At 50.0% G+C, this 25,980-nt stretch overlaps 1 protein-coding gene across 1 annotated transcript; it reads left to right on the forward strand.

The window, feature by feature from the left end:
• The first annotated feature begins 820 nt into the window (after positions 1-820).
• Positions 821-13,630, forward strand: CD4 (CD4 molecule). Its single transcript, XM_074992157.1, has 10 exons — positions 821-902; positions 5,822-5,938; positions 8,829-8,981; positions 9,085-9,243; positions 9,487-9,741; positions 10,357-10,707; positions 10,873-11,112; positions 11,216-11,340; positions 11,625-11,692; positions 13,273-13,630. Exons 1-10 carry the CDS (start codon positions 821-823, stop codon positions 13,301-13,303), a joined length of 1,581 nt encoding a protein of 526 aa, XP_074848258.1. The 3' UTR covers positions 13,304-13,630.
• The last annotated feature ends 12,350 nt before the right edge of the window (positions 13,631-25,980 follow it).

Consider the following 25,980-nt stretch of genomic DNA (forward strand, 5'->3'; position numbering starts at 1 on the left):
CACGCAAATTACCTACCGCCCCCTTACCTCCCATCCCCAGAGCTCCTCTTGCTGTTCTGTATCCGGCCCTCACCACGACCACTGCCGTGTGCTAAAGGGGTTACAGGTATCCTGCTTCGTGGAACTGCGGGAGCTAGAAGAGGGAATGATGACAGGGCATGAAAGGAGCCACAGGCTGTTAGGGAGAGATCTGCTACCAGAGCATAATGGCCCCAGTGTTCTCCCTCCAGCCACTTGGAGGTCTGGGTTGAAGTTAAGGAAACACAGGGTGTTTTGCTCTCTGCCCTTGTCTGTTCTTCCCATGTCCTGTTACCTCTCACTGCCCTGTGGTTACCTGAGTGGCTCTGTTCTCCAGCCCCACCCCTCCTGTTTCCTGCCAACCTGCACCATCCCAGGAATACCCAAGGGGGACTTTGCTCTCCTAGCCACATCTGTGCCTCTTTTCTCCCAGGACTTGCAATCATATCTCCCCCCTCACCTCCCGCTCATTACATGGCTGCAGAATCACAAAACTCAAGGCCTATAGGGGAGTGCAATGGATCGAGAGAATGCAGAAAGAGGATATGGAGAAAGTTGGGCTAACAAGAGGGGACACCTCCCCGCTGTCCCTCTTCCTAGCCCTGTTTCCCTGCGTCATTCCTTCTGTCGTTGAGATCCACCTAGACCACGTGTGGCCCTTTCTGTATTTTGTGATTCTGCGGTGCTGCTGTGTGCCACCCAGAGAGTTCACCCTGCGCTCCAGAATCCAAACGTCCATTCATAAAAATAAGGGCGAGATCCTCTGGCCCCCAGCACTCATTTTGCCCTGTGTAAAGCGTGCATGCTGAACCTGGCAGGCGGGAAAGTCACCCAGCCCTACCGCCAGATCCTCTGCCAATGGAAAGCTGATGGAGGCAGTGAAGGTGGGGGAGAGACCAGGCTGGGGCCAGATTGAGGCGTGTTGGGAATGGGAGAGGAAATGGTAGAGCCTGCTGTAGAACTGCTGCCAGGCAGCCACAGCTGGTTCCAATGGCCACCTCCTTGCACTACATTCATGCAGAGCAGGGAATAGGAGCCTATGTATTTTTCTAGCTCTGATGCTCAGGGCAGGTCTACAATAGAAACGCTGTTGTGACACAGCTACAGAGCAACAGCTGCCTCACTGTCGTGCTCTAACGCAGACACTCGCTACAGCCAGGTGGTTCTTCCACCAGGGTTGCCAACCCACAGAAGTTTCATTTATGGACCAAATGGGAAAAATTGACGGACAGACACATTTTTTTTTACAGACGTAATTTTTATACTCCATTAAGACAACATAAATGGCCAAAAGCGAAAAGTAATCCTTCTCATCCGTACAGCACAAGAACAATACGCTATTTAACTCACTTGCATTTAGTTAGTCATGTTGCCAATGTGCTGGCGTGAACTCGGCAGGATAATGTAGATGACACCATCACGTGGATCGCGTGAGTCAGGTTACATCATGTCAACCACTGAGTTAAATAAACAACTAAGACATCCAATTTCCGCTGCTCCGCAGTAAAATGGCCCAAGCAGCACAGAAGAAGTTTCATCGCTATGGACTAATTGCTGGTTTTTTTCAAATTTTATTGCACTTTTACAACATTTATGGACACCCAAATTTTTTTTACGGCCTTTACGGGCATGTCCAATTTTGGCTAATTTTTTTACAGACTGTCCATACACTTACGGACAGTTGGAAACCCCGTCTTCCACAGACAGAGTTAATCCACTTCTCGGAGGCCAGGCCTAACCTGCAGGCCTACACCGGCAAAACTGTGCTGTTTAGGGAGGTTCAGAATCCACACCCAAAGCTTAATCCCTGTTTCCTGATGTAGCTAGTGCTTTGTTGACAGAAGAGCATTCTCCTGCAGACACAGCTACCTCCTTTTGGGGAGGAGTTTTATCCATGCCACCAGGAGACTGCTCTCCCATTGGCATACGTCTCCACGTAAGTGCTACAGCCATGTTTTAAGTGTAGACTTGCCCGAGGCTCCGTAACTAGAATTCTTCCATCCACACAGCAGTGTCTACACTGGGCGTTAGATCACCTTCATTGCATCACCCAGGTTTATCAGCTTTCATTCAGACCTTGATCCTTTGGGCTGTATTGGTTGTTCGCATGATGCTGAGTTAACAGCTGTTTAATTCCAATGCTGTGAGCGCTTGAGAGAAAAATCACTAGTGGATTTACAATGGAGCCGCTGGTAGAATGGTGCCAGGCCCACACTCAAAATGGGCCCCAACCCAGCCCGCTTGCTTGTGCTGCCCTGAAGCAGCTGGTTTCTCTCCACTCTGCTTCTCCCCACCAACATTGGCTCCTCTCTCCTGGCTGGCCGGGGCTTCCCCACCAACCCCAGCACTGCTTGCTGGCTCCTCTCCAACCCAACCCTTCCCCCCCACTCACTGCTCGCTCCTTCCAGACAGTGACTGGCCAGGGTTCCTCTCCACCCCACAGGCTGTATTGTGCAAGCAAGGTACTAGCAAACATCAGCAGAGCTTTATGTACAGAAGTGAAACCTCTTTACAAAGCTGCTGCATCATTCTGTGCTTCTGTCCAAGCCCCCAGCTCATCACTTCTCTTCTCCCTCCTGCTTCCTGTGCTTCCAGACTCCCAGCAGCAAGTACTCTCAGTTCCAGCAGTTACAAACAGTATTGCGTCCAAAGCACCACCCCACATCACCACAGGCAGCCGGAGCTGGAAAGGAGACTTCAGCTGCTGCTCCTCCAGACCACTCAGCTTTGGGCTTTCCCAGGATCCCCCAAGCTCTACCTCCTGGGCCTCCTTGTCCGCAGGGTCATCCTTACCACTGCTCCTCTGACTTTCTGTTGCAATGCACGCGAGCTGCAACCAATCCCTTCGCCCTTCCGTGTTCCACTGTGAATAATCCTGCCCAGATTAGCTCTGCTCAGGCCTGGCCACGCACTTTAGTGGCTCGTGAGGAAGTCTCCGTCATCTGTGCTGGCTTCACTGCTATCTGACATGAACGACAGCACATGGCGAGGTGGGCAGCCACAAGCCCTGCCTGCTCTCTTTGGCTGCGTCTACACTAGCTCCCTACTTCGAAGGGCGCGTGATAAGCAGGGTGTCGGGAGTTTATTAGTGAAGTGCTGTGGTGCGTATGTAGCACTTCATTAAGCTAATTCTCCCACCGTGGCAACTTCAAAGCGTTAAACTTCGACGTGCCGGCTCGCGTGTAGCCGCGGCTCTCCTGCCCGTACTTCAAAGTGCCTGGGAAACTTTGAAGACCCTTTACTTTGAGGTTCCCGCGGGGGAGAATTAGTTTAATGAAGTGCTGCATATGCAGCGCAGCACTTCATTAATAATCACCCGACACCCTGCTCACCATCCTCCCTTCAAAGTAGGGAGCTAGTGTAGACACAGCCTTCGTGTTGCTTTGGATGTGGTGAGTTGGAACAACCAGATCAGCACAGTCAGGGCCTGGTTCTGCTCTCCCAGCAGTATAAACCAAGAGACACTCCTTTTGTGTCAATGGAATCACGCCTGCTCAAAGTGAAACCAACGTGGGGTTAGAATTTGGCTCTTGGCGTTCAGATAGCTTTTTGAGGGAGAAGGCGCTTAAACACCACTGGTCAAGTTCTGTGCTGGCAGCTCCTTTGACTTCTATACAGTTAAGCCTAGTGACACCAGCAATGAATTTGGCCCTGCGATAAACACTTGGGTGAGGAAATGAAAGCCAATTAGTTGCAAAAAAAAAAAAAGGGGGGGGGTGTTGGAATCCCAGCACTGCTCTGAAGCCACCACCCCGCTGTGCGTTGTCTGGGCGGGCCTGAGCCGAGGTGTGGGGAGCAGGGACACGAACAAGACCATGGCAGAGAGCACCAGAGCAGTGGCTAATAGCATGGGGGCTGCTACCAGCCAAGGGGGCGGGGAGAGAAGCAGGGAGGGAGTAAGATAGGTAGAGCAGCTGCCCTGCCTCCCCTGGCCCCTCAGGCAGCTGATGGAGGCCCGTGGGGCCCTGCCTTGGGAGGGGACAGAGCAGGAGTGGTGGGGCGGCAGCTGCTTTCCTGTGGGTCAGCTCCTGAGTGCCCCCGACGTGCAAAGGCAGCCCCACTTGCTCCGCTGCCCAAGGGGAGCCAGTGTCTTGCTGGGGGGTGCCTGGACGGGGGCGATGCAGGGGGAGGGATAGCTGGGTAACAAAGCCAGGGTGGGTTGTGGCAGGAGACCCCAGCCCCACTCCCTGCTCCAGGGCTGCAGCCGCCCGAGAAGCTTGTGAGGCTGCCCCTCCCCTTTCCCCCAGCTCTCATTGCACAAGATGCCCCTGGGCTGCCCAAAGCAGCTCTCCTGTGGGAGCGGCCAGAGCGCACCTGGCTCTGGAGCCTGGTGCTTGCAGGACCTGCCTCTCCCTGCTGCTCTGTGGAAGTGGCAGATTGCCCCCCGCCTCACAGAAACACGTCCACCAGGCAAGTGGGGCTGGGTGGGGACCTGCCAGGGGGGGCGCTCTCTGCTCCCCAACTTCTGCTGCCGGCCCTCTGGGAGGGGGACCCTTGCTCTGCGCTGGCTCAGCAGGGCCAGGGGGCAGCAGGTGTGGGGAGCGGCTCTGTGCGGGGGACACTGGGAGGTGAGGGAATCGGAGAGGCTGGGCGGGCGGGGGGAGGGTTGTGTATTTTGGGGCGTTTGGCAGTGGGGGGGGTTTGTGAGAGGGCTGTAGTTGTGGTGCTGGGGCTGTGTGGGGGGAAGGGTGCGGCTCAGTGAGGCAGGGTGAGATCTGGGTGTGCTGGGCAGGGGGAGGGTCTGTGTGGGGCTCTGGGCACTTGCGGTGGGGCTGAGGGTGGGGGCGTTCTGGGCAGGAGTGGTAATGTTCAGGCACTGTGCAGGTGCCGTGGGGGTGGGCAGAGTTGGTCCAAGGTGGTGCTGGGTGGGGAGTCTCTGTGCCAAGGGCCCACCACCTGGGAAGGGGTAGCTGGCAGCACAGAGCTGGGCAGGCCCGTGTGCACCTGGCAATTGCCAGTTTGTGTACTGTGCCCTTGCACCAGGCAGAGTGGGGCTGCCCCTGCCATGCGCCGTTGTCCCTGGCTTGCAGGTCACTCCAAGGACTGACCTCCCCCTGCTGCATTCCTTTGACCCAAAGGTGAGTGGAGCCAGGCCCACAGAACGTTAATCCAGCCCTGCTCTTCACAGGTGTTGCTACACCTCCCCTTCTTCTCGGCGCTGCATGTCTGGGAATGCCGGCAAGTCCTCCAGGGAACACCCAACCCAACAGCTGGGAGATTTCTAAGATCTCACTCCCCCAAAACGCCCTTTCAAAAGCGCTTCCCAGGCTGCCTGTATCCATCAACTCAAGCCAGGTTTTGGTTCTGACTTTGCAGGCCCCTTAGCCTCCCCTGCGCCTGTGCAAGCTCAGAGCTTCCCCTGTCCTGCTCAGAGATGAAGGGAAAGAGGAGATGAAGCTGCTGCCCAGAACCAAAAGCCTCAGCTGCCATCTGGGTGCAGGAACCTCCAAGTGCAGAATAGTCAAAACTACCGTGGTGATGCTGGAAACCCTCCGGCACCTCCCATAGACTTGGGCAGGCAGTTGGATGTGATCATACAGAAACCTGCCACCCCAGGAGAACCAGAATTCTGGGGACAGCATAAGATGCACTGAATTTTATACCAACTCCAGGGAAAACACACTGGCCGGGTTCTTTACTGTCACCTGAAACTCCCCTGACTGCGATAGAGCCTCCAGCCGGCTGCACTGGTGCACAGCAGAACGTGGGGCATGGACCAAGTGCGTGGGCCCAGGCGTGGACCTACAAGACCCTGAGAATGCGGTTACACCATTAACAGTTCATTTGGGTGTTTTCGCACTAGGACCCTTTCCCCAGACGGTGTTTCCGGCTCCCAGAGGGAAGAAACAATCCAAGAGGATGGGTCCATCCCTCGTGGTGGCGAACAGTGTCCTTGCGGTCTTCTCTGTGACGCAGCTGGGTGAGTCCCTCCCCGGGCAGGGGGCGGAGCAGCCGCACTCAGACGTCCTTCCTGACTTGATGATACCTGGAGTATTCGTAGGTGCCTCATAATTTCCTGCTTCAAACTAAACAAGTTTTGCCCTTTTTTAAGTGGCCCCTCTGTCCCAGTGCTGTCAATGGGACTGAATTCACAAGCCCAAGCTTTAGTACAGGGTTAGGCAAGATACAGCCTGCGGGTTGGATCCAGCCAGCTGGCTGGGACTCTTAGGCACACAGTGGGAAGCCACTTAAAGCCGGGTCACCAAGCAAACCCTCTGCACCCCTCCTCCTCCACGTCACAACTCCTTCCCCAGCCCTGCAACCCCTCCCACACTCCTGCCCTAGCCCAGAATCCTCTCCAGCACCCACTTTCAGCACCAGCACTCTGTCCTCAGCAACACCTGTCCTCTCAGTCCTTCCCTCTTCTCCTCCCTCTGGACCTGACCAGGAATCTTTTAACGTAGTCCAGCAGGTCATAATTGGTTGCAGGCGCCTGATTCGCCAGCTAGTTCATGCAAGCTCTTAATTAGCCTCAGGTGCCTGCCTGCCTCGTTTACATGACAGCCGTCTCTGGCAGTTTATTTAGGAAACAGAAAACCACTCACACAGCTCTCCGTATGCAGCTGGTGCTGGAGGAGGGATGATTTGTTTGGGTACCAGCTGAAGGTGCTAGGGGAGCGCTGGAGGAGTGGCCCAGGGAAAAGGCTGCCGTACTGGGGCAGTTTTTGTGACCTCGGGTCCTTAGGCTGGAAACCCAGAGTAGTGGATGGACCTGGGTTCCCCCCAACTCTCCCCAGAGCAAAAAAAAATTCTGCTCCTGGAAGGGGGCGGGGCAGGATTACAGAGGGGTTTCACCCCAATCCTTTGACTGTGCCAATGATGAAGATGGCTCAGTAAGATGAAACCCTAACACCGAGAAAAAGGTAAGAGGCAGAGAGGAGGGTCACAGTATGCAGTAACTGGCTAGAAGTGCAGGCCCCACGGCAGGCGCTTTGCCACGCTAGGTAGGTTTCCACTCATCTAAGGCTTTTCTTTAGTTCTTTCTTCAATTCTTTTGGAAGCATCAGTAGTGACACCATAGTTAAGGCTCTGTTAAGAGTTGCCCTTGAAGCAGTTAGAAGTTAAGAGACATCTCTTTCCAAGCCAGCACATTTATTCCTAAGGCAAAAGTAATACAGGAAAAAACATGCTGAATAATTGAGCAGTGATCACCCCACCTCCAACAAGGGCTCCGGTAGGAGTCAGTCCTTCAAACCCCACACAGAGTTCTCCCTGGGCTTACACTTTGATAACTGTCCCACAGTCATTCGTAGGACAACCATCAGTCGTGTCTTTACACACATTGGGCCTTTGATCTTGGACTCCAGGAGCAGCCGGCCACGGTCCCTTCCACAGGGCATAGCTTCATACAACTGGGTTTTCACATTCACCTCCCCCCTGAGAGTGTCCCCAGACACTCTTTGATGCTGTTTGTCTCCAGAGTCTGTTCTTGTCTGGCTTGTTGTTCAGTGCAGCCCTCTGAAGTTTATAACAGCTCCCAGGGTTCACATCTCAGCTTCCCCCTGAACAGGTTATATACAATCCTGGCCCACAAATTACTGCATGTTTCAAAGAGTTTGTCTGTCTGTCTGCCTGCTTGGTCAATTCCTCCTAAACAGTAAGAGCTAGAACCACTGAATGTGGTAGGCAGCTTCCTCTTATGAGAACTCAACGCAAGGCTAGGGTTTGGTTGTGCCAGGACAGCAGGACATGCCTGGAATTTGATTCTGTCTCTTGTGCTCTCTCTCTCTCGCTCTCTCTCTCTCTCTCTCTCTCTCTCTATATATATATATATATATATATATATACACAAAAATGTTTTCTCCTGAGTAACAGAATGACATCACTACACCAATGGTGTCTGTTTGCCACCTCGGGGGCGGGGAAGGGTGAGCAGAGGGACCAGGGCAGGAAGGAAGGCTGGGGTTGGCCATGCAGCTCCCTGACTCCCAGGGAAGGTCAGGCATGGCCATGTGGCTCCCTGACCCCCCAGGGCAGGGGAAAGGGGGTGAGTGAGAAGTGGGCACAGCCACCTAGTTTCTCATGAAACAGAAAGGGAGGGCTCTTAGCGGGGACAGTTATCCTGCAGAATGACCACAGGGGGCAGCAAGGGGCCAGCGACGGGGACCAGGACAGCTCTAACCCCACTGGGGCAGGAAGGGGCAGAGGTGGTGAAGGGGGCAGCTATCTACTCTACCTTTCAGAGCTTTGGTCTGTTTGTGTGTCTGTCTGTCCCCCAGCCAGGGGACACGCGCCCCTTCTCTGGCTGTGCCCCTTGGAGCTGCAGCAGCCATGGAGAGGTGCTTTTCACCTGGCCCCATCAGCCGTGGTGAGAGAGAGCTGTGGAAGTCCTCTCTCCCTGGGGCAGCCTGCATATTGAACCCTTCATCCCCAGCCTCACCCTGGAGCACTGACTGAAGTGAAGAAAAACAAAAATTGTTTGAGTTAAGGGCCCGAGCAACACCAGGTTAATTTTCTAGTAATATAAAAACCTCCATTTAATCCGATGTATGGGATTTAAACTTAATCCAGATATACATAAGCATAATTCGGTAAGAGTTTTCAAAGATATAGCTGGAAAATATCAGCTCCGTCCCTGATAGCTATATTAGATTAGCGGTTATAGAGGAGAGTTGAGGCGGTTGGCGTGAAGCAACTGTAGATTTGCTAAAGACTGCCTGAAGGAAAAGGGCAAGTAAAAATGGGGAGGCTCCCAGGGAAGGACATGGTGGTTTAGGAGTTTTGGTATCTGTTTTGATAACAAGAGGACATTAATTTTGTCATTCTAATGACTGTTCCTTCCCCCCCGTTATTTTGGGGGTCTCTTTCAGGTCTGGTCCCCGTTATGGCTGAGGGAGAGATCGTGTTTGGTGTTGTGGGTGGACAGGTGATCCTGCCCTGTAATGACAAACCACAGGGGAATGAGGTGACCTGGAAGTACAACAACCACTTTGTGATCTGGCATCGGGAAACGATCTTCCGAGGTAGAATTCCAAATTCGCCAGTGCCTCGTCCCTCACACAGGGCTAGCGAACCCCCTCTCCTCCGGAGCAGCTTTCAGCAACAGACTTCTTATCCTCCCCAAAGGTACAATTCAGATGGCCAGTCGATCTGACTTAAATAAGCAGGAGATACCTAAGGGGAACTTCTCCCTGAAACTATCGCAGCTGGAGCTCTCTGATGCTGGCAAATACATCTGTACAGTCGGTGCCAGAACTGTCCCAGTTGAGCTGCAGGTGTTCGAAGGTGAGTGATCAGGGACAGCAAGGAGGTGAGAGTCAAAAGGTGCTTTGAGACAATACTCTGCTGAGATCCCTGCCCTTTGCCCTCTGGCCTGGGGTAATGCAGATCCCTTTCCTCCAGCGGCCCAGAGCCCTACCTCCTCAGACTGTTCTGCTGCTGAAATCCCCACTCCTACCTCCAGTCCCAGCCCCCACCCTAGGGAAAGCTGAAGGGGAACAGGACTCACTGGATGGGCTCTCTCCACAGTTACAGGCTCTCCAGCTGGATACCTTCTGCAGAATGAAAGGCTCATTCTGACCATAAAAGCAGTCTCAAATGTCAACGTTAAGTGGTTTGACAACCGCAACCAAGAAGTGACATCCACTGTCTCAAGACAACTGAAGGAAGGAGGACAGAGTCTGGAGATAAAGAACCTCCAGCCTCAGGACAGTGGAACCTGGAGGTGCCACGTTGCATCCCATTCTGCTAATTTGGACATACCCTACAAGGTGCTGGTGACAGGTAGGAGAAACTATGGATCGGAGTCTCAGAACTTTGCAGGAGCCGACAAAATGCAGAAGATGGTGGAGAAATCTAAACTGATACCAGCTCCTCCCACACAGGTCCAGGAAAGGTCACTCTCCCACTCCATCACTCGGGTTCCTAGTTCCCACAATATTGAGTGATGTGGTGACAGGTCCTTCATCTCTGGATCTCCAGGCTCACAGACCCTTCAGCACTGAAAGCTGTATCCCGAGCACCTTTTCCTTCACTCAGCCTCACCTCGTTTCCCCTTGTTCCCCTACACAGTGTTCCTCCCCTGGGGGGTTGTGCATCTCAGCCTCATGCAGATGAGTCTCATTTCTTCTCCCGCCCCGCCAGCTGCAGCTTTGCTTTGCCATATGGACTCAGCTCTTTGAGTCTCTCCCCAGAACCCAGCCCTTCTCTTCTCAACTTTTGTGACTCTTCTCCGAGCTCCCCCAGAATTGAGCATAGTAGCCCAGGTGGGGGTCTCCCAAGGGCTAGACAGAGGGATGGGCACTCTTATCCCTGCTCCACGATGAGTTTGAAAACTCGATGACTGGGCTGTTGCTTCCCACATTTCAGTGTGTTCTCTTCTTTCTGCTCTGAATTCAGGTTTTCATACCTTGGGCCAGGAGTGGATTTACACAGCTGTTAACTCCATTGCAAACTTCACCTACTCTCTGAGCATTCACCTGCAGCAGACCAGAGGGGTGGAGTACTTCAGGGGAAGCTTGGCCTGGAAAAAAGAGGAAAAGAGCAATTACACGGAGATACTAAATTTCAATGTCACCGATGACAGGCTGTTCTTTCAAAAGGACAAAATTCAGGTTACAATGACATCCAGAAGTGAACTGCAAGTAAAGCTGACCAAGGTTGGTTTCCAGGATGCTGGGGTGTATCAGTGCAAGCTCACATCCAGCCGTAGCAGCGTGGAGAAGAACATTGCCCTGGTGGTCATGAATGGTGAGAGGAAGTTGTCCCCCCTCTGGACACGCAGGGGAGGTGGTGCAGGAGTTTGGGATGTGTCCCCAAAGGGTGCATCCCCCAATGGAGGCCCCTGAAACTCTATCTCAGACCCTAAGGAAATGTTTCTCTCATTTCCATGTCCCCCTCTTGTTCTCTTTGCAGTCTCTGCTGACCCTGCTGGGCCGCTCCCCACGGGGGCGGATGTGACCCTGTTCTGCAAGCTCTCCGCCGCTCTTGTCCCACAAAAGGCCCAGCTGTTCTTGGAGCACATGAATGGGACTGAACCGAAATTTAAAAAAACAGGATCCAAAGAGGTGACCGTGAAAACCAAAGATGTGGGGCTGTGGAGGTGTAGCCTCAAGGTGCAGGACACCGTGTTGACAAGCATTGACTACACTGTGGGTAGGGAGACACCTTCACTGCCGCTGCTCATAGCCCCACGCTGTCTGTCTCTGTGGCTGCCTCTACGTCTGTCTCTCCCATTCACTCACTTCTCTCTCCGCAGTGAAGGCAGCTGAATGGAGTACCTATGTGCTGATTTGGGTCGGGAGCGGGGTTGGAGCTGGCATAGTGCTCCTTCTCCTTGCAAGCCTATGTACTTTCATCTGCACTGCCCGGCAGCGGAGAAGGGTGAGTCCCCCAAGTCCCAGGGGACAGCAAACGGTGGGGGCGCAGGATGAATATCTGAGGATTCCCACCTTGAGATGAGCAAGTGGGAGGGAAGTAGGAACCACCACCCACCCAGGAAGTTACAGCCAAAACAATCATACCCCAGTGAAATCTCTGAGGGGCAAGGCAGACAAAAGCTGTGCAGTCAAGACGGGCAGACGTCTTGAAACCACCAGCCACTTTGGAGGGAAAAATGTGACATGCAGAAATGAGGACTCAGGCCACATTCCTTTCTCTCCTGGCAGCGACGGGCTGAAAAGATGGCACGAGCCAGGCGGGACTTGATTGAAAGGAGGACCTGTCAGTGTCAACGGTGAGTACAAATCCAGCCCCTTTGACAAGGGGCAGACGCTGGCCTCAGGAGAGTGACTCTGGCGGCTGGCTCAGGGATGGAGGAATTGCACACCAGGCTGTATCTAGACTGTAGTTCCCTCAGCTGTAGGTAATGCATGTTAGTTATCTCAGGTGCGGGAAACACAAATCAGTGCATCCTCACCATACCGACACTCGTGTGTAGTGGCTTTATGGTTATACCCCACATCTACGCTAGTGCCGCTGCGTTGGCTTGTGTTAGCAGCAGTTCCTTCTGGGCATACATCTTAGAAAGCCCTTGTGTTCGTCCAACCTGCCGCGTTTTATGAGGGATTGCCAATAGTCTTCTGGGAGGCCTCACAGGTGCCCAGAGGGATTGTCAGAGGAGAAGGCAAATTTGCAGAGTCTCCGTAACAATGGCCACATAAACTCACACATGCTGCTTCACTGGCCGGTTGCTTTCATGAGAAGAGATTCTCGCTGAGCGAAGAGCTGGCATTTCCTAGGCTTTCATGATTATATGCTCTGAAGCGGCAGACACTGCTATGAAGAGACAGCCACAGCTGATCAGCGATTACTAGCAGAGAGCTGGCTAGTGGCAATCTTAGCTGGACGAAAGTTCCTGCCTGCATCAGAGAGTGGGGTAGGGTCTCTGGACAAAGCACTCAGGGTCCAAAAGCCGTTTTAAGCCAAACCCATAAGCACAGCGTGGTGGAGGCTGTACCACTGTTCTCCAGCCCTGGGATGACCAGCAGTGAATGAGGAACTTTCTGTCGAGGAAAGCCCTATTTCCGGAAGCCCAGGAGATGCCTGCTCTGTGAGGGACATGACCACTGCCAGGGTGGCACATTTCATAGCTGAAAAAGTGATAATAAGCTTCCTAAGCCTGCCTGCATCGCTGAGACTGAACTGCTTGCTTCAGCTTTAGGTGGTCAGAAACCACAACCCCACAATTGGGAAACTGTCAGTGGTAAAGTAGATGGTCTGTGCTCTCGTATGCTGGATTTAAATCCAAAGGACACAAGTGAACTCTCAGGATTTTTATTTGGCTTCTTATCATTTGTCAGGAAGTGTAAGTGCCTAGGCGATGTCGTTTTGGGTGGGGAGTGCAGGAGGCGGTAAGAGACAGAGCGGTGGTCATGCACTTGGGTGAAAGGAACGAAGCTCTGCCTTCATTTGTTTGTTTCTGTGTGAGTGCAGATAGCAGAGCTATTTACTATTCAAACGCCATCCTTAACAGGAGTAGTACAACTGTTGTAGAACCACTGAGTAGCAGCCAGTACAACCATACCCGAAAAGAGAACAAACTGTGCAAAACATGGGGACAGTCACTCTTCAATCCCTTCAAGAGCTCGGTGCAGCCACATTGGAAATGACATGAATTGTCAGACAAATGCCTAATCAACTTTATACACCTACTGTGCTCCCCCAGCCCTGGTATGTAAGGTCACTCTCTGTTATGCTTTCCAGCCTGGCCAGAGGTCAGGAGAGCAGCAGACTCAAGGAATAATAGTGTGGAGTAAGGGGCCTTTCACCTCTACTGTACCAGAGCTCATGCTGTTTAATTTCTGTCTCTTGCAGTCAGATGAAGGTTGGCTATTCCAGTGCTTGAGAAGGAAGGGTGAATGAGGGCTCTGCCCATGATAAGCCATCCTGCAGCCTGTGTTGCTTGCTTGGATCCAACTCACCTTCCCTTCCTTCAGTGCAATGCTTTGTTCTTTCATCCTTCTCCCAGCCTCGTTGCCAGGAAAGGATCTTCTCAGGGTGTGGTTGGGATACAGTGAGCAGGACAAGCCTCCCCAGCACCCCAGTCCAGGGTGATGCTCAGCCGCAGCTCCAGCAGGGAATGTACTGAATGTAAAGTGCACACAGATGTGTTTTGCTCTTATGCTTGATTTAACCTCCTGGATTTTACCTCAGATGTTTCCCATACTGCTCCAGATGCAATAAACCACTTTAGAGTTTTCATTGAAAAAGCTGATTTTATTTGCCTGATGCACCAACCGTCTCCCTCTACAACCCTCCACTACAGGCCTCCCCAACCCCCACACCCACCCCAGCTTGTCCTCTACTCACAACCCACCACCTCAGCTGCTAGAAGACCTCCCTGATTCCTCTATCCTGTGTTCCCCCTGCCACTCCCTCCCGCCTTTCCCAATCCACCCACTCAGCCAGTGGCACATAATGATGGAGACTTTCCCTTCACTTGGTATTTATGTGCTCCCAAGGAGTTGAGGTGGGTCCTGAGGCAGCCTTACCATCACTAGCATAGCTTTTGTTTAAGTTCCTGGTTTTCACAGAAGAGTTGGTTACCGAGTGGTTTAGCTCCCTGTGGAGAGTGAGTAAATGGGAGCACTGGGGAAGCTGTCTCTGGTTGTCCTGCTGGCCCTTCTGAGCGGTGCCCCTGGAAGGTCTGTGTCTCTAGAATCTAGAACGCTCTAGAACCCTAATTATGCCAAGCAAACCCACTGCATTGAACAAGGAACATAGTCTGTGATCTGGAAAGAACCTCCAGGAAGACATCTGTGTCATCTTTACTCCTTGAAACACCCTCCTGGCTTGGCCCCACTTTGGAAACTGGCTGTGCCCAGGACCAGCTGCAGCAACCCCAGGGTGTATGCCTGCCCACTCCAGCCACATAGCAGCCCCTCCTGAGTCAGAGCGCCGCATACTCTTCCACGTTCCCACCCACCTGTGTGTGACACCAGCCATCAGACTGTGCCACAAGGCATAAAATAATAGAGTTTTCTTTCAGCCTCCACAGCTCTTTGTGTGGATGCAGCAAAACCTTTGCTCTTGCAAGAGGTCTTTGTCACATGTAGACACACGCCTACCTGCAGGCACCCTGGCCCTGAATGGCACCACGTGAGCAAAGCTCTGCCATCAGCTGGAGGAGGGGGTGATGGGTGGGAATGAGGGGCACTAACATTTGAAGGAGCATTCATTGGCAGAGAGGGCATGTGGACAGGGGCTTCCTGAGGGGCACAATGACCCACCCCCTCCAGCAACAAATGACGACAATGGAGTCCAAGTATTGTCGCGTTCATTACACTGACCCCCTTTGATACTCCACTAGCATAAAACACAAGGGTTACTGCCAAGTGTCCTGAGCCTCCTCCTCTGCTGAGAGCTTTCCATAAGCCATGCAAGTGCATTCCAGTGCTTTGTCCCCCTGCAAAGACTAGATCAGGAGTCTGCTTCTGCCTGTGGGCTAACTACTGTGCTCCGTTAGCGCAAGCAGCTGAGGTTCCTGCACAGATGAATTGACTTAGGAGTGTTCGTCCACAGGCCTAGCCACTAGAGGAGTTCAAAGAAAGAGACCCAGTGGGTTACATACTCAGGCTGGGCTGGGAAGCTCTTACTGAGCACCAGGGGTCCCGAGCACTTGGAAGCTCCCTATGACTCTGGGGTGACTGAGTCCAAAGTCTTTGTGTCTTTAAAAAAAAAACCCACAAGGCTCAACTGCCTGAGCTTGTTAGGCTTATGCCAGTAGCAAACACATAAACCTCTGCACATGGTCCCGTCACTGGAGCAGCTGAAAGAAACATTAATGTGGTTGACACCCTGCTGCTGGCCAGTGGAGCTTGTCCTGAGTGTCACAGAAGCAGAACATTTACAGTGCCCATGTGCACCTCTTCGGGAGCTTGATTCATGGGCCGCAGGAGCTAAAAGGACAGCAGCCTTCCCTGAGATAAACCATAAACCACTGTTTGTGGCCTCACCCCAGCAAGGGGACTGAGTCTTACTGTTATGTGGGGTTATTGCATGTGACAAGGTGTGATCACAGAAGACCCCTTGGGATGTTCCATGATATATTGATCATCCCACTGACACCCGTCTTCTTACTTTTTGAGGCTCCCCACCACACTGTCCTGCTGGGCCAGATCTGGACTCCATCAGCCAAGGCACAGAGTTGAAGTTACCGGCCATCTGCAGAGCAGTGTAGACACTGTTTAACCATGGCTCTCCGAGTTCTAGGGCACAGCACCCAGGAAATCAATCCCCAAAAGGGATCAACCCCCCAAATAAATCTGTCTCTCTGGGAAAAAGATTTGCACTGGGAGGGCTCATCGGGTAAGCCCCCTTTATCAATGAAAGGGAAATATGCACAGTGGTAGTCCTCTTCAGGTAATAACTACTTACACTGGGTTTGATTATAATCAAAAGAGTTTTATTAAGCAAAGATGGTAGGATTTAAGTAGTTATAAGTAAAAACAGACAGATCAAAGTGAGTTTCTGAACTAAAATAAATGAAAATACCTAGCTAGTTTTATTTCATTAAGAATCTAGCTACATGTGAGTTCTTACCCTAAACAGCTGTTCTTATACAAGGTAAAAGCTTCAACTCAGCAACGATCTTATCCTGACCTGGCTCTCCAGTTCAGGTCTTTCTCCCTCTTAAAGTGTGTCAGGCAATTTCCAAGGCAAGCTGAAGACAAAGATGGGGGAGCCTCATGGCCCTCTTTATACCTCTCCCCTGTGGAGGGAAATTCCTTTGTTCTCTTTATGCAAAAGTATACTGCATAATGGACATTGTTTCAAGAACAGGTAACCTGTCCATGTTCTTTCTAGGCAATCACCCATTGCCTATCTGTTGGCCTGAACATAGACAGCGAAGTTCTTTGAATGTGGATTGCCACATATTAAGGGCCCTCGTCAGTCAAATACTGCTATTCACCTGCCAAGCCACCTCCTCACAACAAGTTAGTCACATCTCTTATTCAGATCTTCACAGAAGTAAACATTTGGAATGCAAAGACTTGACTTAAACCGCTGGTACTCCAAGTGGAGCAGTGGTCATTTACAAGTCTCATCCGCTTCACTCCATCTCAGGATAAAACTTCTAGCTAACCTTGGGAGTATCCCATTTGTTGTCCTTCAGTCTCAGTGGATCTTTTCCATGTTGTCCGAGGTCTTTGTCTTTTGCAGGGTTTTTTTTTTTTTTTGTGGGTTCCATGTGAAAGCTTGACGGACTATGCTGGATGATGGTTTTCTAAGAGTGTGGCCTGGCCTTCCCCACTTCTTCTCTTGATTTGAATGTTAAGTGATCCTTGTCCTGCTCTGTTCCAAAGTTTCTCATTTGTGACATAATTTTGCCATTTGATGCCAAAGCGGTACCTCAGGCATCTGTTTAGGAATGTCTGAAATTTGTGATTTGAAGATTTTTTAGAACACCAGGTCTCACATCCACACAAGAACACACTCCTCACATTTGTGCTGAAGCTCCACAGTTTCATCTTCACAGATATTATTTGTGAACTCCATATGGGACAAAAAGTCTTGACTGCAGCTGTTGCTTTCCCTATCCTGGCATTGATATCCTTGTCTGTTCCCCCATCTCTGCCCATAATGCGCCCTCAGGTAGGTGAACTGCTCCACATCTGCCAGGTCATCCCTTCCCAGCGTGATGGGGTTGTTGTTGGACTGGCTGATCCTCATTGTCTTGGTCTTTCCCTTGTTGTTACTCAGCCCAGTCCCTGAGGCAAATACATAGACAACACTCATAACTTCAAACACAAAAACAATACATGAACACAAAATAGGATACACAGATCCAGCGAAGTATAACATTAAAGGTGAGAGGTTACACGGGGTATTTTCTCCAAAGCAGTTCTGAGTTTTGTTTATTTATATTCCTAACTCATTTTCCATATAGGATGGGGAAGTGGGTTCATCACAAGCTGCAGCACGGATCCCCGGCAGTGTTGTAATGAGCAGCACACTGAACCCTCTGGTATTTTTTGCATAGCTCCTAAGTGCGCATCAGTACCCATGCCCCCTAGCACGCAATCAGCGACACGCTGCCACCGGAACTCCCCTGTGATGTGCCGTGCAGACACCGGAAGAACTTGATAACTGCTTTAGCCTTCCATGGCATGTATCTCATGCCCATTGCACTAGCATCCAAGTCCCGCAGACGCATTCCTGCTCATGGCACCCCCGTGAGGCAGGGCGCTGCTATTAGCACCATTTTACACATGGAAGACTTGAGACACAGAGACTTGGGCAAATTAGACAAAAGTAGCTAGGAGACAGTCACGAGGGAGCTTATCGGCCACTCTGTGTGCCCAGGTCCTGATGTTAGCTCCTCACACTCCCATTCTGCCACTAGATCACCCCCCACTACACTTCCTAGATGCCTATTTTCCCTATCAAAGTCCCCTCAGTACCAAGTTTTTACCAGCAGAGTGCTGCATGAGCCATGGCCATTTCGGATATGTCTTCACTGAACAAAAACACCCACAACGGTGAGATTTGGAGCCTAGATCAGCTGACTCAGGCTGGTCTGTGGGGCTAGATGTAGCCATGTCACTACTGAGCTAGGGCTCAAGCTGGGGCTCTGAAACCTGGTGAGGGGGAAGCTGGCAGAGCCCAGGCACCAGCCTGAACCTAAATAACCACACCACTCTTTTTAGCTCATAAGTGCAAATCCCATGAGCCTGAGTCAGTTGACCTGAGCTGTGAGACACACTGCCACAGTCTATTTTTTTTTTCCCTTCGGTGTAGATGTATGCTTAGTCAGTTTGGAAAAGTTCACCCCAGAGAAATCACTCTCTCTCTGGCAATACCTGAATATTTTACATCAAGTGGAGCAGCTGCACAAGGCTAGATTTCTCCCTCAGCACACCTCAGCCGTGAAATAGGAACCCCAGCAGGTAGCAAGGGAATCTGAACTCATATGGCTTATGTGCTGTGGGAGAACACCTAACCATGGGGCTACTAGGGGCAAGTACAACATTACAGCTCCTCCTTTCTTCTTATAAAAGGGTGGACCAGGTGGGCCTGCATGACAGAATGCACCCCTGCATTTATACCCTACCCCCTTTTGTAATCATCTTTGTACAAAATATGCCTGGTGCAGCATCACTGAAAACTAACAACTTGCTGGTCAATAATACAGTGAGACGTGTAGCAATATTATACGTAATGTTATAGATACAAGCTGAAATCATGACTAATGTGTTTACCAGACAAGTTCATGGAGTGGATAAACCTCTTCCTCAAAGACAACGCACACAGCTGAGGACTCTAGCCAGGTGTCATCAGAGCTAATGGGCAATCGCTTAATAAGTGTCCATGCTTTGGCAAGGAAAGGGTACGGGAACAAATAGCTCTGAATTTTCACAAACCACAGCATAGGTTTTTCTTTCATCAGCACTCCTTGATTTCACTTTCACGGAGCTAGTGAAGTTTATCTAGGGGTGACCCTCAGGTAAATGCATGTCAAATGGTGAATGAACTATAAAAGTGAAGGGCAAAACCACCCGAAAGTGATATCTCCTCTCTCTCGCTCTGTATTTGCTTTAAAACTGCACAGATTTTTCTTTCCATTGATCTTGTTCCAGAATAAATTCTATTACTTGGAACATAATTTATCCTAATTAGTTCACAGAAGTTATTTATTTCCACTGTAGATGTACCCTGAATCATTCTGAATTTTTTTTCCTAAGTGATTCATCCAAGGTCATTCAGGAAATATGTGGCAGATTAAAGAAGTGAACCCATATCAACCAAACTTCTGGCTACCTCCCCAGTCATTAGAGCATCTTTCCTCTGTATTCATACAAAACATGCTGTAATTTTTAACATATTTAATTACTCAAAACCAACTCAAATGCACTTAACTTCAAATATCAGATGCTCTGGTATGTTATAAAAACATTTTTTGAGGTAGACACTGGGCATTCCTGGTCAAATAGTGCTTTTCTGAAATGATTAAAATGACCTCCTTCTGATCTCATGTTGGGTTATTGCTCCCTTTCAAGGTTCAATAGAAAATTCAGCAGTTCTCACATTTGAAATTATTCCTCTAACTACAAACACAGATTTTATACAAGATTTTTACTCTCATTAAAATGAAAATATGGCTACAACTTTAACAATCATAATCGTGTTCTTAAACAACCACAGCATTAAATACAAGCATTACTACACATACTATTACACCAACACACATGATACAGCTACAGTGAATTGAAAACAAATCAATGCACAACGTTTAAAACAACCACAATAAAAATCAAACAAACTGACAGACAATGGCAGAATAGTTGTGTGTAATAAGTTAATCGACCTCTGCAATAGTTCACAATCACAAACATAGCAATAACAACAAAAATATGCAAATCTGCTACACGCAATGCTCAAGTACAATTTATGAACAGTCGTACAGAATGATACAACCACACTGATAACACAACACTGAAAAATGGGAATAACAGCAAAATGAAACCACATTAATAGGAAATTGCACCGAAGGACCCAAATGAACAAGGCACAACAGTAGCCGGAATGACAAAACAATTACAACAGCCTGGTGGCACATGACCACAAAAGGCAACGGTTTTGAAAAAAGCTAGATGAGTAACATCGGCTTTCCATAATTGTTCAGATCTCTGTTATTGATGCCGCTCCTGGGCTGTAGTGATGAAACAGGATTTCCATAAACACACACGTATTCCTTCCTCCTGTGGCTGGGTCAAGCCCCAGGGCCCAGCCTACATCTTGCAGAAGGCAACATGGATAGAACTGGAAAACCATGGAGGGGCTTTCGGGCATTGACAGTGCTGTGCGTTCTGTGACTACGCTGCCCTGCTGAGCTAGAAATATGTGTGCCAGAATAACCCCAGCTCACGGCCACATCTCTCTGAGTCCCTTCCGCATCCCAGTCTATTTCTGTCTCTCGGCTAAGCAGCATGCGGCTGTAATTTGGGTGGAGACTGTCAGACTCAATCTGCTCAGTTGCCCAGCATGATTCAGCCTGCCTAAGGGCTGTGCAGGGCAATGCTCCTGTTCCTCACCAGCGTCTCCAGTCTTGTTAATTTCTCCCTACATTCCTGAGGTCTGAGGGGTGGCACCTGGCACCTCTTTTCATTGTTCTCTATCTCACAGAGAAAAAATCTGTTTCCAGCTCTTTGTTTCTACTTCACCAGCTCATCAGCCAGTTCAGCAGTCATGGAGGAGCAGCCTGCTGCTGCCCTGGTCTGGCCTCCACAGTGGTGGTGGACTCCAGTGCATAAGGCAGGGAGTTCTGACTGGCTATTTCCTTAAAGTTTGCACCTGTCGTGGGGCATGTGTGCCGTATGGGTTCTGCTAGGGAAAGCTCCAGGTTGTGTGTGTGCTTGCCTCCAAACTCTCCCTGGGATTGTGGGACTCTGGAACAGCTGGGCTGTCTCTGCCACACAAGCTTCCACTGTTAGCTCCAGCACCTCTGTTCCCCTGGTTTGTTAGCAGCGCCCAAGCAGAGGGAGAGGAACCAGGCTCCCCAGAGCTTTGCACTTATCATTACCAATGTCTCTTCTCTGGACCTCTAAGCATCCCACTATAGGGGTGTAGGAGCCTGGCATTCTGAGCACCTCCAAATATCCTTTGGGAATATATTTTCAAGGAATCTCTGCTCCAGAGCTCTCTGCCCTTGTCTGTAGGATTGCCAGTGCAGGTCTGCCCCAGACAGGCCTCTCTCTAGAGCTCGCTACTCCCTCTTTTCTGCTGTCCCCCCTGTTCACCACGAGGAAGTGATCTGCTTTAAATCCCAAGGCAAGCGCTGGATCTTAGATTGGAACAAATTTCTCAGCCATGACTGTTAGCTTTGTACCAGCTTAGCAGAGCCTGGAGGTGTTAAGTTCTAGAGGTCCTCAAGATGTGATGGACAAGAGAACTGGGGGGCAAGATCTGGTGGCAGAGGTAGAGCATGCCTCAGCAGTAGGGTGACCAGATGGCGAGCAGAATTCTGGACTCACAAATATAAGGCAATGCACACTGCAAGGAATAATCTGACCTCTCTCTGCCTCTCTGCTACAATAACTGCATTCAAGCAGGGAAAAGACTCATTCAGTATAGAGACAAGATGAATGCTAAATAATGGATAAGAAGAGAAGGTAAATCAAAGTCTATCCTCTAATACAGGAACTGCGGCTGTTTGATTAACTGAAAGGCAGAACACATTGAAAATTACTAAAAATCCCTGTCCCAGGATATTACAGGACAGAACTAAGAGCTACTGAGATTCAGAAAAGCATGAGAGCATTCCCATCGTTACATTAAAACATGACAAAAGCAGGAGGGAAGTACAGCTCTGCCGCATGTCATGAACACTCACGCATTTGGCAGGACTGTCATACATTCCCCTGTCTCAAGGGAAATGTCACACACATAATATGAGAAGGAGAAAGAGAAGAAGAAATCTTTCTTTCATAGGTACCCAGTTGCCTAAGAAAACATGTGTGTTGCTGTAACCAAGCAAATGCAAGTTTTAATCCTAACTCTTACAGTTAAAACAAAAAAGCAGTCATGTAGCACTTTAAAGACTAACAAAATAATTTATTAGGTGATGAACTTTCGTGGGACAGACCCACTTCTTCAGATCTACAGCCCTGCCAGAACAGACTCAATATATAAAGCACAGAGGTCAAAAAATTGTTATCAAGATTGGCAAATCAGAAGAGCAGAGGGACGGTGGGGCTGGGGGTGGGGTGAGGTGGGGGGAGTGAAGAGTTAGATAAAACATTAAAGTATGTAAAAGAGTCCTTATAATGAGTCAGGTAATTGCTGTCCGTGTTCAAACCATGTGTTAATGTGTCAAATTTGAATATGAACGTTAGTTCTGAGCATTCCCTCTGTAGACGGTTGCTAGAATCCATTTTCAGAAGAACACAAACTTTCAGGTCTTTAACAGAATGGCCCACTCCATCCAAGTGCTGGCTGACAGGTTTGTGTATTTGAAGTTTTTTGATGTCTGTTCTATGGCCATTCATTCTTTGTTGAAGAGTGTTTGCAGCCTGTCCTACATACACGGTGTGTGGGCATTGTTGGCAGTTGATGGCATATATGATGTTCGTTGAGGAACAGGAGACTGTGCCTGTGATTCTATGCTTAATGTGGTTAGGTCCAGTGATGGTATCTCCAGAATAGACATGTGGACAAAGTTGGGAACGGGCTTGTTGGAAGGAAAAATTCCAGGATTAGCAGTGTTGTGGTATAGCCTGTGGTTGCTAGTGAGAATCCTCATAAGTTTGGGAGGTTGTCTATAGGAGAGAACAGGCCTGTCACCTAGGGCCTGCTGGTGTGGGGCATCATGATTTAGGATAGGTCTTTAATGATGTGTTGCAGTGGTTTGAGTTGGGGCCTGTAGGTAATGACAAGTGGTGTTCTGTTATTGGCTTTTTTGGGCCCATCTTGGAGTAGTTGGTTTCTGGGTATTCATCTGGCCGTGTTGTTTTGTTTTCTACTTCTTCCAGTGGGTAATTCAAGTTTATGAATGTTTGGTAGAGATCTTCTAGTTTTTGGCCTCTGTCAGTAGGATCAGACCAGGGCTTGACTGTAAACGATGGATTGTGTTGTGTGTGCAGAATGGAAGCTAGAAGCATGTAGGTAAGTGTAGCAGTCAGTGGGTTTCTGGCAGAGGGTGGTATTGATCAGGCCATCAGTGATTTGTACTGTAGTAGCCAGGAAATGTATCTATCTCTCATGTGGAGTGGTCAAGGGATAAATTGATGGTGGGGTGCAGATTGTTAATGCCTCTGTGGAATTCTTCTAGTCTCTTTATTCCCCCCTCCCCACCTGCTGTCCCTCTGCTCTTCTGATTTGCCAACCTTGATAACAATTTTTGGGCCTCTGTGCTTTATATATTGAGTCTGTTCTGGTATGGGTGTGATCTGAAGAAGTGGGTCTGTCCCACGAAAGCTCCTCACCTAATAAATTATTTTGTTAGTCTTTAAAGTGCTACATGACTGCTTTTTTGGTTTTGGTAGAATACAGACTAACATGGCTGTCTCTCTGTCACTATTCTTCCACTGTTAGTACTTCTGTGCAGGTCATAACAACACATATTAATCAAGGCCTTGAGGCCTCTTACCTTATGCAACTATTCATTCATTCATTTTTTTCCAGATGAGAGAAATGAGTGGCTTCACTCAATCACTTCAGACAGAATTTGGAATAGCCTTGTAATATCTAATATGGAAGGCTCACATTGCAGCCATAAGGCCTTTCAGAAGTACCATGCCAATCTGGTGCCTGTCCATGCTGTCTCTAACCATTACACTCTGCGCACAGAGAAAGGAAGAGAACTCTGATATTCAGCATCCCAGTGCTGACTCACAATAGTTGTGCAATCCACTGGCAGAGTGTGTGTTGCAGGGAATGTGTGTGACCTGCTCCAGAAAGAAATTAATATCCTGCATCCATTATCAGTTGTTCAAGTAAAGCTCTCTACTCCCTCTTTTCTTGCTGTTCTTCCTGTTCACCATGAGGAAGTGAGCCGCTTTAAATCCCAAGGCAAGTGCTGGGTCTTGGATTGGAACAAATTTCTCAGCCATGGCCATTAGTTTTGTACCAGCTGATACGTGGCTGATAGTTGTGCTGCTGATTGAAGGATTATGGCCTCAATGTCTACATATGACTTGTGGCATACTAAAAATAGCTATAGCTATGACTCTCTCAAGATAGAGTGAAAGCCCTGGATAATTACTGCAAATTATATTTATTTAGCAAAAAGTTATCTTTATAGGGGAATATGGACATTGCATCAATATTTGTTGTATTTGTAATATTTGTATTGCTGTTAATAGGAATCATCTCTTCAGAGCAGGGTGAGGCATTTCATTGTAGCACGTTTGAAGGCACTTGAGAGCACTGTAGGTTTCGCCTGTAGGTACCTTTACACCGTGGTACAAAAGCCGTGGCAAAGCCATGGCCAGGCCAGCTCACTCAGGCTCACACGGCTTGAGTCGCAGGACTATAAAAATATTCAGGCTCTATCTGCAACCCAGGCTCTGAGATCCTGCAAGCAGGAAAGGTCTCAGAGCTTGGGCTCCAATCTCAGGCTGAACATCTTCCATACAATCTTTAGCCCTGAGCCTCAGACCTGCAAGCCTGAGTCAGCTGCCCTGACTCAGAAATCCACAAGTTTTTATTCCTGTGCAGACATACGCTGTGTCCAGAGAACAGAAGATTCTGTGTGTGTCAGCTCCCAAAAAGTCAGAATTAAACTGCTCATTTTCCCAGAAATCAAGCTCTATTCCTGAGAGTGTAACATGAACACTAATTGGAGGAACAGATGTCTCCAGGCATTGCCAATGAGCTACAGGCCTTTTGTCTTTAAATCAGTACAGTAAACCCTCGATTTAACAGACTAATGGGGGGAAGGGGTGTCCATTAATGCCAAAAGTCTGTTATATCGGAATGGTTATAGTGTATGATGGTGCACTGACCTCCCCAGCCCATCACTCACTCCTGTCCTTGGCCCCGCCTTTCCCTTTCCCCCTCCTGCCCCATTCTTCCCCTGGCACCTCCTTCTCCCTCTCCCAATTACCAGGAGCCGGCCTGGCTCCTCCCACCTCCTGCCGCTCTCAGCACTGCGGCTCCTCCAGCCCCCGGCTCTGAGCCGTCCGCGCGAAGGAAGAGCGTGGCCCCCCCCTGCCTGCCAGTGGGCAGCAGCCTCCGATCCCACGGCTGCCGCTCAGCGCCATGCCAGGCCACAGCGGCTGGCTGCCGACATGCTCCACGCACATGGGGCTGGGGGAGGAGAGCTCCTGTGCCCCACCGCAGCCCCCTCTGGCTCCTCTGGCCCTGTGGCCCCTCCAGCCCCAGCTACTCTGGCAGCTCCTCCAGCCCTAGTGGCGGCTGTAATGAGTCTCCGGCATTTATTGAGCATGGGAGCAGCGGGGCTGACAGACAGCGTCCATTATTTCCAAAGTCTGCCAATGGTTTACTGTACTGGGCTACTTGTGGCACATGCGTCATGTGCAGCCCATTGGGGTAATCTGATTATGGGTTGCAGTTTGCCATTCCTGGCCCATAGGAACTGTGGGGGCAGTGCCTGCGGGCAAAGGGGCCACAGGGATGTGCTGGCTGCCCCTGGTGCCTGTGGTCAATGTCAGTGAAGTGTCTTGCAGCCTTCAGTCAGATTACCTTGATCTGCCACCATAGCTCTAAATCGTCAACTTGGATGGAGCCCAGCTCAGTGGAGATTAATTGCTTCTAACACCTGTTTGGTGGCCACTCTAGCAGATGAGTTTGGGGGAGCTGGCTTCCAACTCTCCTGTTACAAACTCAGCTAGAGCTGCTTGGAGAAAAGGTGATGATTTTTATTTGTCATTCTCTGGAGAGGATTCAATTTCAGCCATGCTCCTTTGGAATCGAGGTCAGGGGTTCCGGCCTGTCAGCCAGGAGCCATCAGAAACCTGCCTCTATCCTGCCAGCTCACCTGTCCAGCTCCTTGGCACTCAGCCGGTAGGCTGCGCCAGAGCTCAGGATTCCAGGGCAGCCCGCCAGACACACTGTCCTGGA

This window comes from Carettochelys insculpta, chromosome 1 (assembly GCF_033958435.1).
Source record: "Carettochelys insculpta isolate YL-2023 chromosome 1, ASM3395843v1, whole genome shotgun sequence".
Taxonomy (NCBI): Eukaryota; Metazoa; Chordata; order Testudines; family Carettochelyidae; genus Carettochelys; species Carettochelys insculpta.